At 46.9% G+C, this 12,845-nt stretch overlaps 1 protein-coding gene across 4 annotated transcripts in view; it reads left to right on the forward strand.

Moving 5' to 3' along the window:
* fhod1 (formin homology 2 domain containing 1) overlaps positions 1 to 12,845 on the forward strand; it is a 235,561-nt gene that overhangs the window by 35,022 nt on the left and 187,694 nt on the right. For all 4 annotated transcript variants that reach the window (XM_078400311.1, XM_078400312.1, XM_078400310.1 and 1 more), the window contains exon 3: positions 2,498 to 2,562. In XM_078400311.1, coding sequence (XP_078256437.1) covers positions 2,498 to 2,562 — 65 coding nt within the window. The remainder of the gene's footprint in view (positions 1 to 2,497; positions 2,563 to 12,845) is intronic.

The following is a 12,845-nucleotide window of genomic DNA, read 5'->3' on the forward strand; positions in this document are numbered from 1 at the left end:
GACAGGCAGCACCCGTGGAGACAAGGAATGGGTGACGTTTTGGGTTGAGACCCTTTAGACGAGTCAGGAGCAAAGGAAACGAGAGATATAGACAGTGATGTGGAGCGATATAGAGCAAATGTATGTAAGATATGTAAACAAGTAATGATGATAAAGGAAACAGGCCATTGTTAGCTGTTTGCTGGGTGAGAACGGGAACCTGGTGTGACTGGTGGGGGAGAGATGGGGAGAGGGGGAGGGCCGGGGTTACGAAATTAGAGAAGTCAATGTTCATACCGCTGGGGTGTAAGCTGCCCAAGCGAAATATGAGGAGCTGTTCCTCCAATTTGTGTTTAGCCTGACTCTGACAATGGAGGTGGCCAAGGACAGATAGGTCAGTGTGGGAATGGGGAGAAGAATTAAACTGTTTGGCAACCGGGAGATCAGGTACTTGGTTAAAAAATATTCAGTATCTTTAAAATTTGTCTTAAAAAACACGTTGATAGAGGTTTTGCAAGTGCACTGTTTCAAGATATGCAAATTTGTTTCAGTAAAATTTAGGAGAATTAAAGCATTGCACAAAACCAACCCAGATTATCCAATGATTCCATTCGGAGCAGAATATTGCATTAGTACGTTGGCACAGAGGCACAGCGGTAGAGTGGCTGCCTTACAGCGCTTACAGCGCCAGAGACCCGGGTTCGATCCTGACTACGGGTGCTGTCTGTACAGAGTTTGTACTTTCTCCCAGTGACCGCATGGGCTTTCTCCGAGATCTTTAGTCTCCTCCCACACTCCAAACGTGCAGGTTTGTAAGTTAATTGGCTTGGCATAAATGTAAATTGTCCCTAGTGTGTATAGGACATTGTTGATGTGTGAGGATCGCTGGTCACTACGGATTCGGGGGGCCGAAGGGCCTGTTTCCGCGCTGTATCTCTAAACTAAACTAAACTAAACTAAAGTTATCTGCAGATTGGATCTTTGTGGTTTTATAGATGACGAGAAAGAATGTTATCTGTGCCAGCATTGAGGCCAAGACGCCTTGAGGGAATGCATGGCTGACTGCTGGTTGCCTTTCCCTTAATCTTCATTATCTTTGTCATTTCGCGTCCAATGTATAGATTATAATCAGTATTTCAGTGATAAATTTTTAAGTAAATACAGATCATCAAAGGTGAGAGGGTGAGGTTGGACTGCATTTTGTAACAGAAGGTAAAGGGACAAAACATATCAATAACTTGGTCTGATGTGTAGTGACCTCTGTTAAAGCCAGTGCTGCAGACATATGATGTATATGAGGCAGGGGGTCGAGGACAGGGGGAGGGGGAGGGGGGTGGGGGTTGGAGGGTGGGGGAGGGGGGTGGGGGTTGGGGGGGTGGGGGAGGGGGGTGGGGGACAGGGAGCAGGTGGGGGACAGGGGGAGGGGGGGGTGGGGACAGGGGGAGGGGGTTGGGGGACATGGGGTGGGGGAATGGGGGGGCGGGGACGGGGTGGGGGAGGGGGGGAGGGGGATAGTGGAGTCAGATTATGGCGCAATGAAACAGTGACATGATCAAGCAGACAGAGCAGCCAATTTCATTGAATAATTCTTAAAAACACCAATGTGCAGTTTTGAAATAAAGCACCATTTGGAACTAACCTTGTAAATATTTCCTTGTAGATGCTGGTTTACAAAAAGAGACACAAAGTGCTGGAGTAACTCAGTGGGTCAGGCAGCATCTGTGGAGAACATGGATAGGTGACGTTTCACACAGTTCTGGAGTAACTCAGCGGGTCAGGCAGCATCTCTGGAGAACATGGATAGGTGACGTTTCACAGAGTGCTGGAGTAACTCAGTGGGTCAGGCAGCATCTCTGGAGACCATGGATAGGTGACGGTTTGGGTCGGGACCCTTCTACAGTCTGACCCGCTGAGTTACTCCAGAACTTTATGTCCTGTAAACATTTTACAGCATTGGGTGGGTGACCTTAACATGAGGTGACAAATGTCCCCCCCTGCCTGAACCGGCCGATCTTTGCAACGCAGTGGAACGTCATTTATTTTTTAAAGTACAATATCTAATCAGAGCTCAATTTCCAAAATGTCTCGTCAATTGGAGATAATAATGAATCTCAGTGCAATGATTGGTGTTCACTTGGCATTTCAAAGGCAGCTTCTGTGAGTTTAAATGGCAAGAAAAGGAGATGAGCTAAACAAACATGTCATGTATTTGCATTTGATAATGTAGGAAAATAACTGCAGATGCTGGTAGAAATCGAAGGTCTGAAGAAGGGTCTCGACCTGAAACGTCACCCATTCCTTCTCTCCACAGATGCTGCCTGACCCGCTGAGTTACTCCAGAACTTTGATGCTACCTGCATTTGATAATGGTCCTGTGCAGAACGTTTTTACTATATTAAAGGTGCCATAATGTGGAAGAATGTGGAAGATAGTTTTGTGAGAGGAGTTTATGGGAGGATAGTACATCAGCAGGAACATTGGGGTTCTGCTTGATAATAATCGTTTGTTTTTCATTTAGCAAAGGCAGACGCCCGACCCTGATCCTCCGGACACAGCTGTCCATACGAGTCCACGCCATTATAGGTAAGTGGAACCTTCTGCCTTAGCGAATGTTGCAACTCTTCGGAGTTCGTTCATGTGACTGTACCGAGCGAGGTAGTGAAATACTTTGTTTTGCATATTATCCAATCGAATACAGAAATACAACCAAGCCCAACTCAAGTGCAACAGGTAACGTGAAAGGAGAGATACCGAACGCTATGTGTTCTCTTTACGTGCAGATAAACCAAAATGGCATGAATTAGACTTTTTTTCTTTTCTGAGGGAAGAAAATAGGCAACAGTTGAAAAGAATGTAGCTGTGGGAGCACTGTTGATTGTAAGGGTTCATGAAAAGAGAAACTGTTGTAATGAACTATTTTAGACTGATGACATATCCAGCAGCTGGTTCTAATACAGTCGTGTGCTACAAGGTACTGGCATCATTTGGTTGTAGATATCTTGATGCAATGCCAGGCGCAAGGAGAGCACCCCTTTTGAGCGCTGTGACCATGCATTAGTTTGCTAACTTGGCTTGTAGTATTCATCGCATTTTATACAGGTTGATGCACTTTTTGCCCATTTGGCCAGACTTGGGTTTTTTTTGTCTAACTCGTTTCTGCTTGTATTTGGATGGGGCATTGCTTCCTGGTTCCATGCGTTAGTTGCCGTAAAGAAAACCCAGTAAGAGAATTCAGTGAATCGGCAGAGATATTCTCCCTCTACAAGCCTTTTCAGTTGCCTCCTCGTTGCTTGCAAGGATACTGATGGTTGCCAGGGCCCAGTTTATGGCAAATAGGCAGAAGGACTGATGTAAGCAGAGCCTTTGATAACCTTGGAACACCTCAAAGCTCTTTGCATTCCTGTTCTTTGGACTACACTTACTGTAACGCCTGAAATTATTGTTTTGGAATCAACAAATGTACAGGACGGCCTTGCAATAACTGACCTGTATATAATGGATTCCAGTTATAGCGGACTGAGCCCCCCCACTCCTCACCCCCAATCCTCACCCCCACTCCTCACTCCCACTCCTCACCCCCACTCCTCACCCCCACTCCTCACCCCCCACTCCTCACCCCCCACTCCTCACCCCCCACTCCTCACCCCCAATCCTCACCCCCACTCCTCACCCCCACTCCTCACTCCCACTCCTCACCCCCACTCCTCACCCCCACTCCTCACCCCCAATCCTCACCCCCACTCCTCACTCCCACTCCTCACTCCCACTCCTCACCCCCACTCCTCACCCCCAATCCTCACCCCCCACTCCTCACCCCCACTCCCCCCCCTCACTCCTCACCCCCACCAGCTGCCCCCTGAGGTGGTGCCGCCTGATGTACTTGCGGTTGAGGGAGGGGTGAGAGCAAAGAGCATGAAGGCAGCCTGAGGGCCGGGCCCATCCCTGGACCACCCACCGTGCGTGGGGTCTGCGGTCTGAGGGCCGGGCCATCCTTGGACCACCCACCGTGCGTGGGGGACCACCCACTGTGTGTGGGGTCTGCGGCGTGAGGGCCGGGCCATCCCTGGACCACCCACTGTGTGTGTGGGGTCTGCAGTGCCCCGGCTTGTGAATCCCTGCTTATTTAACCCCCCCCCCCCCCACCAACGCTGCATTTCCTCCCTCCCGGCCTTGGGCTAAACTTTACCCCCTGACTCTGTTACAGCAGACACTGGGCAGTAACGAGCACCATCCCACCCCCACAGACTCTGTTACAGCAGACACTGGGCAGTAACGAGCACCATCCCACCCCCACAGACTCTGTTACAGCAGACACTGGGCAGTAACGAGCACCATCCCACCCCCACAGACTCTGTTACAGCAGACACTGGGCAGGTACGAGCACCATCCACCCCCACAGACTCTGTTACAGCAGACACTGGGCAGGTACGAGCACCATCCACCCCCACAGACTCTGTTACAGCAGACACTGGGCAGTAACGAGCACCATCCCACCCCCACAGTCCGTTACTGCAACACTTCGCTGTTCTTGTTTCAGTTCTCCAGCAGGTAACTGTGGTAGCAGCGGGTATCACACACTATCTGCGTGATAGTGGCAAAATATTTGCCCCCGGTTTCTGTCTTCAAATTGCATTGAACTGTTGTGGTCAATGGTTTAAACATTTCCCTTTTTAGCGAAGTTTTATCGAAAACTCGTGGTGAGTTTCTGCAGGGCAGGAAGTGAAACAGGCAAGACTTTGTACTGAAGGGAATGCAGCAAATAATATGCACACATGAGTGACCCACAAACAGGACAGATCATCTCTGCAGTATTGACATGAATGTCACAAATCAGCCAGATCACGCTGAGAGATCCTTGCACCTCTTCACGTTAGTGCCACTGGTCATGGGTCCCTTTACAGACGTGTGCAGGCCGAGGTTTGGTGTAGACTCAGACAGATGAACATTGGATGTAATCTTTCAGATGTCATCCAGCTACTTGGTGTTGCCTGAATGCTTCCCCGTAGAAGGTGAGGGGGGTGGGCTTGCCGGCACCATTTTCCAACAACCAACACACGGTGTTGAGGTTTGGAAATGTCAGGTCACTTGTTGGGGGATGTATTTCACTTTCCTTTAAGCTCGAAATGTTGAGATTATATGTAGCATTTCGATGATGACCACATGCTACATGCGTGTACATATATATGTAGCATGTAGTCACCATTTAACAATCTATTGTTAGTAGATTTGGTTCAACTTCTAAACTGTTGTAATTTGACTGCAAGGTTGTTTGTTAAAAAATAAAAACACATTAATACAGTAAAATTGGGAATAATTTATATGCAAATTAAATCTGTGCATTCAGGCATTAAAGGGGGAATTTCAAGGTCATTGCAAACTGCACTTTTGGATTTGTACAGACAGATGTTTGTATTTTATATATATATAAAACATATACACATGCATATATATATATATATATATATATGTACATATATGTACATATATATATACATAGAAAGTAGGTGCAGGAGTAGGCCATTTGACCCTTCCAGCCAGCACCGACATTCAATATGATCATGGCTGATCATCCAGAATCAGTACCCCGTTCCTGCTTTCTCCCCATATCCCATGATTCCGTTAGCCCAAAGAGCTATATCTAACTCTCTCTTGAAAACATCCAGTGAATTGGCCTCCATCATCTCCTGTGGCAGAAATTCTGCAGATTCACAACTCTCTGGGTGAAAAAGTTTTTCCTCATCTCAGTCCTAAATGGCCTACCCCTTATTCTTAAACTGTGACCCTTGATTCTGGACTCCCCCAACATCGGGAACATTTTTTCCTGCATCCAGCCTGCCCAATCCCTTAAGAATTTCATATGTTTCTATAAGATCCCCTCTCAGCCATCTAAATTCCAGTGAATATTTAGCCCAGTCGATCCATTCTTTCATCATGTGTCAGTCCCACCATCCCGGGAATTAACCTGGTGAACCTAAATTGCACTCCCTCACTAGCAAGAAAGTCCTTCCTCAAATTAGGAGACCAAAAATGCAGCCAATACTCCAGATGCAGTCTCACCAGGGCCACTGTACAACTGCAGTAGAACCTCCTTGCTCCTATACTTAAATCCTATGAAGGCTAACATGCCATTAGCTTTCTTCACTGCCTGCTGTACCTGCATGCTTAATTTCAGTGACTGATGTACAAGGACACCCAGGTCTCATCGCATTTCCCCTTTTCCTAATCTGACACCAGTCTGAAGAAGGGCCTCGACCTGAAACATCACCCATTCCTTCTCTCCAGAGATGCTGCCCGTCCCGCTGAGTTACTTCGGCATTTTGTGTCTACCTTTGGTTTAAACCAGCATCTACACTTCCTTCCTTCACCATTCAGATAATAGTCTGCCTTCCTGTTCTTCCCACCAGTGGATAACCTCACACTTATCCACACAATACTGCATCTGGCATGCTTCTGCCCACTCACCCAACCTATCCAAGTCACCCTGCAACCTCATAGCATCCTCCTCGCAGCTCACACTGCCACCCAACTTTGTGTCATCCGCAAACCTGGAGATGTTCATTTAATTCCTTCGTCTAAATTGTTAATATACACACGCGCACCATACACGCACACACACATATATTATATATGTGTAGGTATATATATTTGTGTGTATGTGTGCACATATATATGTGTGCGTGTGTGTTTATGTATATATATCTATCTATCTATCTAAACTCAGATCTTGTATATGTTTTTTTTTGTGGTTTGACCTGATATATATGTAACAGAGATTGCGGCAAAACGGTGAACCGTAGCGCGACGGTTTTCACACTGCCTTAATCGCCAATCTCGCGCTCGGTCGGCCGTGATATTTTCATTTACTTTGGTCGCGTATTTTTTAAGTTACAGAGGTTTTAAAGCGCTGCCCCCCCCCCCCTTTTCAGGGGGGCGCTGCGGTGCGGATTTAGTCTTCAGCGTGTGATGTCACAATGGACAAGCAGCTGCTATTGGGTGTCGACTCTTTACAAATTTACATTTTTTTATTTTTAACATTTTTTTTCAAGGTCTTCAGCTTGTGACGTCACAATGCTTGTGTGAGATGGGTGCTACATTGTTGCGATAAGCAACGTATTGTTTTTTAAAGTTGTGTTTTTTATTGCAAGTCACTTAACATACACAGATCAGCATGGGGCCCCGATGCTCGTGGGCCACCGGGGCAAGTGTTTCGAAAAAAGAAAGGGGAGGTCCCCCTTCCCCCCTCAACCCCTTCCTCCCCACTCCTTCCCACCTCCATCCCCACTCCCTCCCCCCCTCCTCCCCAACTCCCTCCCCATCCCTCCCCACCTCCCTCACCCCTCGGGGACGGGCCCAACGGGGAAAGAGGGGTACTGGGAAAAGGGGAGGTCCCCCTCCCTCCCCCTTCCCCCCTCCCTCCCCCTCCCTCCCCCCTCCCTCCACCTCCCCCCTTCCCCCCTCCCCCCCTTCCCCCCTCCCCTCCCACCCCTTTCCCCCTCCCCTCCCCCCCTCCATCCCCCTCCCCTCCTCCCTCCCTCCCCCCTCCCTCCCCGCCTCCCGGATACAATGGAAACCCTATGAGGACGGGCCCAACGGGGAAAGAGGGGTACTGGGAAAAGGGGAGGTCCCCCTCCCTCCCCCCTTCCCCCCCTCCCTCCCCCCCTTCCCCCCTTCCCCTCTTCTCCCCTCCCTCCCCCTCCCCCCTACCCCCTCCCTCCCCTCTCTCCCCCCCCTTACCCCCTCCCCTCCCCCCTCCCCCTCCCCTCCCCCCCTCCACACCTCCCTCCTCCCTTGCCTCCCCAAACTATCACAGAAGATATCATTCAATTTGTCTTGTGTGCAAAAAGAAAAAGCTTTTGTGTAAGAAAGAACTGCAGATGCTGGTATAAACCTCATCCTTGCCAACCAGCCATCACGCCATCAACCAGCCATTAGTGTGCTGTTAGCAATAACAGCACACTAACACAATCCTACACACTAGGGACAATTTACAATTTTACTGACACCAATGAACCTACAAACCTGCACATCTTTGGAGTGTGGGAGGAAACTGGAGCATGGATGTGAAGCTGTCATGCCTTGTATTAAGTAAAGATGCAAAACCTCATGTTGCATGTCTCCCCACCCTCCCTGGGGTGGTCTGTGGTGCCTTCTATATTCATGTTGCATGTCTCCCCACCCTCCCTGGGGTGGTCTGTGGTGCCTTCTATATTCATGTTGCATGTCTCCCCACCCTCCCTGGGGTGGTCTGTGGTGCCTTCTATATTCATGTTGCATGTCTCCCCACCCTCCCTGGGGTGGTCTGTGGTGCCTTCTATATTCATGTTGCATGTCTCCCCACCCTCCCTGGGGTGGTCTGTGGTGCCTTCTATATTCTTGCAATGATGCAAGATGAGCAGGTGGCTGTTCTGGTAAAAAAAATGAATAATTCTCTACCCAAGACCGTGCTGGAGAATTCATTCACTATCCCAGTCCATGGGTCAGCAGGAACATGGTGAGGGCCTTGCTGGTTGCCCAAGAAGGGCTTCTGCTTCCCAGATCACTCCAGAGAGGACTGGCACTTTTCTGCCGTGGTTTTCAGAGAGGAGCCATTATTGTCACTGCCTGCTGCACCCTTCACAACCTGCCCATATCACCAACTTGCAGAGGCAAGTCAATCTTCATCCACGAGGCCCACATTGTAGTCCTTATCTGAACCTGAGACCCAGACCATCCAGGGTGCAACTGGCAAGTGGACTCAGCTCTGGGCATCTGAATATAGAATGCTCTTCCTCTGAGCCTGTGTGGTCCACTCATGCCTGATGCTTCACTGTACAAAACCCCATGTTAAGCTCCACACTATAGTATGTGAAATGCCAAGGAACGTAGCCAATGGAAGCGGGTATCATGTGGAATGGTATGGTGTCGGCAGCTGAGGTCTGCACTGATGACATGTCTTGTGCATCTGAAAGGATTCAAGTTAGCAATAGCTTGATCTTGCCGACTGTCAATTTTTAGAGATACAGTGTGGAAACAGGCCCATCGTCCCGCCGAGTCCACGCCAACCAGCGATCATCCCATACACCAACACTATCCTCACACTAGGGACAGTTTACAATTTACAGAAGCCAATTAACCTATAAAGCTGTCCCTCTCTGGAGTGTGGGAGGAAACCGGAGAACCCGGAGAAAACCCACGCAGTCACAAGGAGAACATCCGTATGGACAGCACCTGTAGTCAGGATCAAACCCAGGTCACTGGCGCTGTAAGGCAGCAACTCTACCGTTGTGCCACCATCCTGCCCTGAGAAAGGTTTGGGTTTCTGGTTTAGGAGAGCAAGTTATTGTGTTTCTGTGTTCCACAGCTGAGATAAGATGACTCAGCAGAGACGAGTAATCAAACTGGGGCCTTCCTGTTCTGCATTTCTCAGTTGTGCTTATCAGATCCTCGTGCAGATGGTCCACAACATTGCCAAGTGCATGTCACAGCATTAAAGTCAAGTTTCCATTTGCCAGAGACTTTAAATAAGTTGACAGCAAATATTCCCAAGTTTCTACTAATAGACTGAACCAGCTTGGTTTTGTACAAACCCCCGATGCAATCTGTGGCGTGCTGTGGTGCCTGTGTTTTCTATGAGATTGCTGGGGCTACACACTAAAAACTATGGAGCATGGAGCATGGATGAGCAGTGACTTTGCTTCTGAAAACTCCAGGTTGAGAGATTGGGACATGCACTCCTCAACTTTTTAATTAAATAAGAAAATATTACTGTAGCTGCCACATTAAAATGGTGTAACAGTAAAACTGTGTCTGTAACTACTGCCCCGGTCTTTATTTTCTTGTATTCTAACTGGCCCAAAGATAACTAAAGAATTGTAAAAGACTAGTCAGGAACTTCATTGCTTATATCAATATCTATTTTTAATTATCTTGAGAATAAAAGTTTATGTTAATCAGCGGACTGATTATTGCAACTATTCCCATCTATTTGGTCTTTAACCCTGAGCGCATTCAGCATAAAAAACATTTATAAAAGAGGTGATTTCTTTTGATGTCACTGCATTACAAGTCTACATCTGGCTATAAGTATGATTTAATTTAGTTTGCTAATTGAACAGTTTGTGTACGGAGACAAATCTTGATGGTGATCGGGTTACACTTGCAGCAAGCAGAAGGATCATTCACCATCTGTTTCCAACACCAACATTTCAACTTATCAACTTATTCAGAGTAAATGTTCCAACATTAACCAGTCTGGCTGAGTGCGGTGTCCACAGTAATGTTCCAACATTAACCAGTCTATCTCAGTGCGGTGTCCAGAGTAATGTTCCAACATTAACCAGTCTGGCTCAGTGCAGTGTCCAGAGTAATGTTCCAACATTAACCAGGGTCTGGCGCAGGTGAATTTTCTGGTCGAGACCCTTCTTCAAACTGAGAGTCAGGAGATAGGGAAACGAGAGATAAAGATGGTGATGTAGAGATATAGAGCAATTGAATGAAAGATATGCAAAAATGTAATGATGATAAAGGAAACAGGCCATTGTTAGCTGTTTACTAGGTGAGAACGAGAAGCTGGTGCGACTTGGGTGGGGGAGGGATGGAGAGAGGGAATGCCGGGGTTACTTGAAGTTAGAGAAATCAATGTTCATACCACTGGGCTGTAAGCTGCCCAAGCGAAATATGAGATGCTTTTCCTCCAATTTGTGTTTGGCCTCACTCTGACAATGGAGGAGACCTAGGACAGAAAGGTCAGTGTGGGAATGGGAAGGGGAATTAAAGTGTTTGGCAACTGGTTTTCCATACTTGACTGAGCATGCTCAATACTGAGTAATGAAGGTGAGTACTGACTGTATGACAAGTACACATCCTTGCCAATACCTTCATGATCAAAACATAATAACATCATTTTGACGCCTTGCCGGTGGTTGTAAGTTCACTTCTGTGAGGAGCCATGGAAGCCCATCCCGTGCTGTACCAGTGGTCACCCGGGAGACTGGGTGGTTGGTCTCTGCTATCATTGTACCAAAGTACCGTGAAATGCAGATCAGCAAGGCTCTCACATGCACAAGCACAATCCTCCAGTTAGTACAGACAGCCCACTGCGTCTATGTGCGCAGGATGGAACTGCAGATGCTGGTTTACACCAAAGATAGACACAAAATGCTGGAGACAACTCAGGAATAGGTGATGTTTCAGGTCGAGACCCTTCTTCAGACTCTGTCAGCTAAGAAGGGTCTTGACCGGAAACGTCACCAGTTTGTTTTCTCCAGAGATCCTTTCAGGCCCGCTGTGTTACTCCAGCATTGTGGGTCTATCCACTGAGCCTACATGTAAGTGACCATGGAACCCCATTATTAAAGCCCCCCATTGTTTAAAGTAGAAATGTCAGATTGTTGAAAGTTTATTGTTGAGTATACCTTCCTAATGACACACGAGAAACAATTATATAATGTCCACAGTCTGGGTTGCAGCACCCTTTCCTTCTTAAAGCATTGGGATAAAACATGATTGTGCAGCTTTAATAACACAGCAGTTTTCTTCCATTAATTTAATTCCTGAGATCCGTATCGTACTGTAATGTTGAAAGTCACACTACTCAATACAGAAACAATTGTTGTCATGGTTGTAGCTGGATATTGTGACGTTGTGCATAGAGGAAGCCTGTGGAATGTATTACAGGAAGCTCTTAACAAAAAGGCTAAAGAGTACTAATCCTGGTTTCTTGTACTGCAAGAGGAAGGAAGTATCCAGCAAGTGATGGAAATAGCAGCATGTGTGTCACTCATAGGTTGGGACTTGGACTTCACTAATTCTAACTGGAGTTGAATTAACATGTTAGAATATTCTAGTTATTTCTAATTATGCTTATTTCCAAAACTACTTAGATTATGTTATTCTGCCATTGCAAACATAAAAGCAAAGTAGTGAATAAATATCCAAAAGCCAATTTTTTACATCATTCCCAACAAAAGGTTTCAGTTTATTTTTGTCAAGTGTACTGAGGTACAGTGAAAAGCCTTGTATTGCATGCAATCCAATCAGATTAGATAATACTATACATAAATACAATCATGTCATGCTTAAATACAATAAATGGAGCGGCGAGGAAGATACAGAGTGCAGAATAGAGGTCTCAGCATTGTCGCGCACCAGTTCCACAGCAAAGTCCAATGTCCGCAATGGGGCAGACGTTAATCAGACAGTACCCCTGCTTATGGAAGCACCATTCACAAGCCCGATAACAGAGGGCAAGAAGCTGTTCCCAAGTCTGGTGGTGCGCACTTTCAATTCTGTACCTTCTGCTGGATGGGAGCGGGGATAAGGAGTGTTTGGGGTGGGACATCTTTCATTATGTTGGCTGCTTTTCTGAGCCAGTGTGAAGTGTAGATGGAGGCGATGGTGGTCAGTCTGTGTGATGGACTTGGTTACATCTACGATACTCTGGAATGTCTTGTGACATTGGGCAGAGCTATTCCAAAAACAAACTCTGATGCAACCTGACAGTGTGCTTTCTGAAGCTAGTCAGAGTCATTTGAGACATGACAAATTTCCTCAGTCTCTTCAGGAAGCAGACTGTATAATGTTGAAAACATAATGAAACAACTAGGAAGTGTTTTCATCAACAGTTACAGAGCTGACAACCTGTCTAAGCTGCCTGAAGTAATTGCTGGGAATTTTATAACCGAAAAAAAAGTGCAGGATATGCTTCACAGTGAAACCATGAGCTTAATTAGTGACAAATGGGCACGATGTCAGAGAGCTGTGCAACACAATTTATTTTCCATTTTCACTCAGCAGGACATGCTTAGTAGGCTGCATGAACGTATTGATTTTGTTAACACAAATGATAAGAAATGAAAATAGGAATAAGATATTTGACCCAGACACCA

Source organism: Rhinoraja longicauda, chromosome 6 (genome assembly GCF_053455715.1).
Source record: "Rhinoraja longicauda isolate Sanriku21f chromosome 6, sRhiLon1.1, whole genome shotgun sequence".
Classification (NCBI taxonomy): Eukaryota; Metazoa; Chordata; class Chondrichthyes; order Rajiformes; family Arhynchobatidae; genus Rhinoraja; species Rhinoraja longicauda.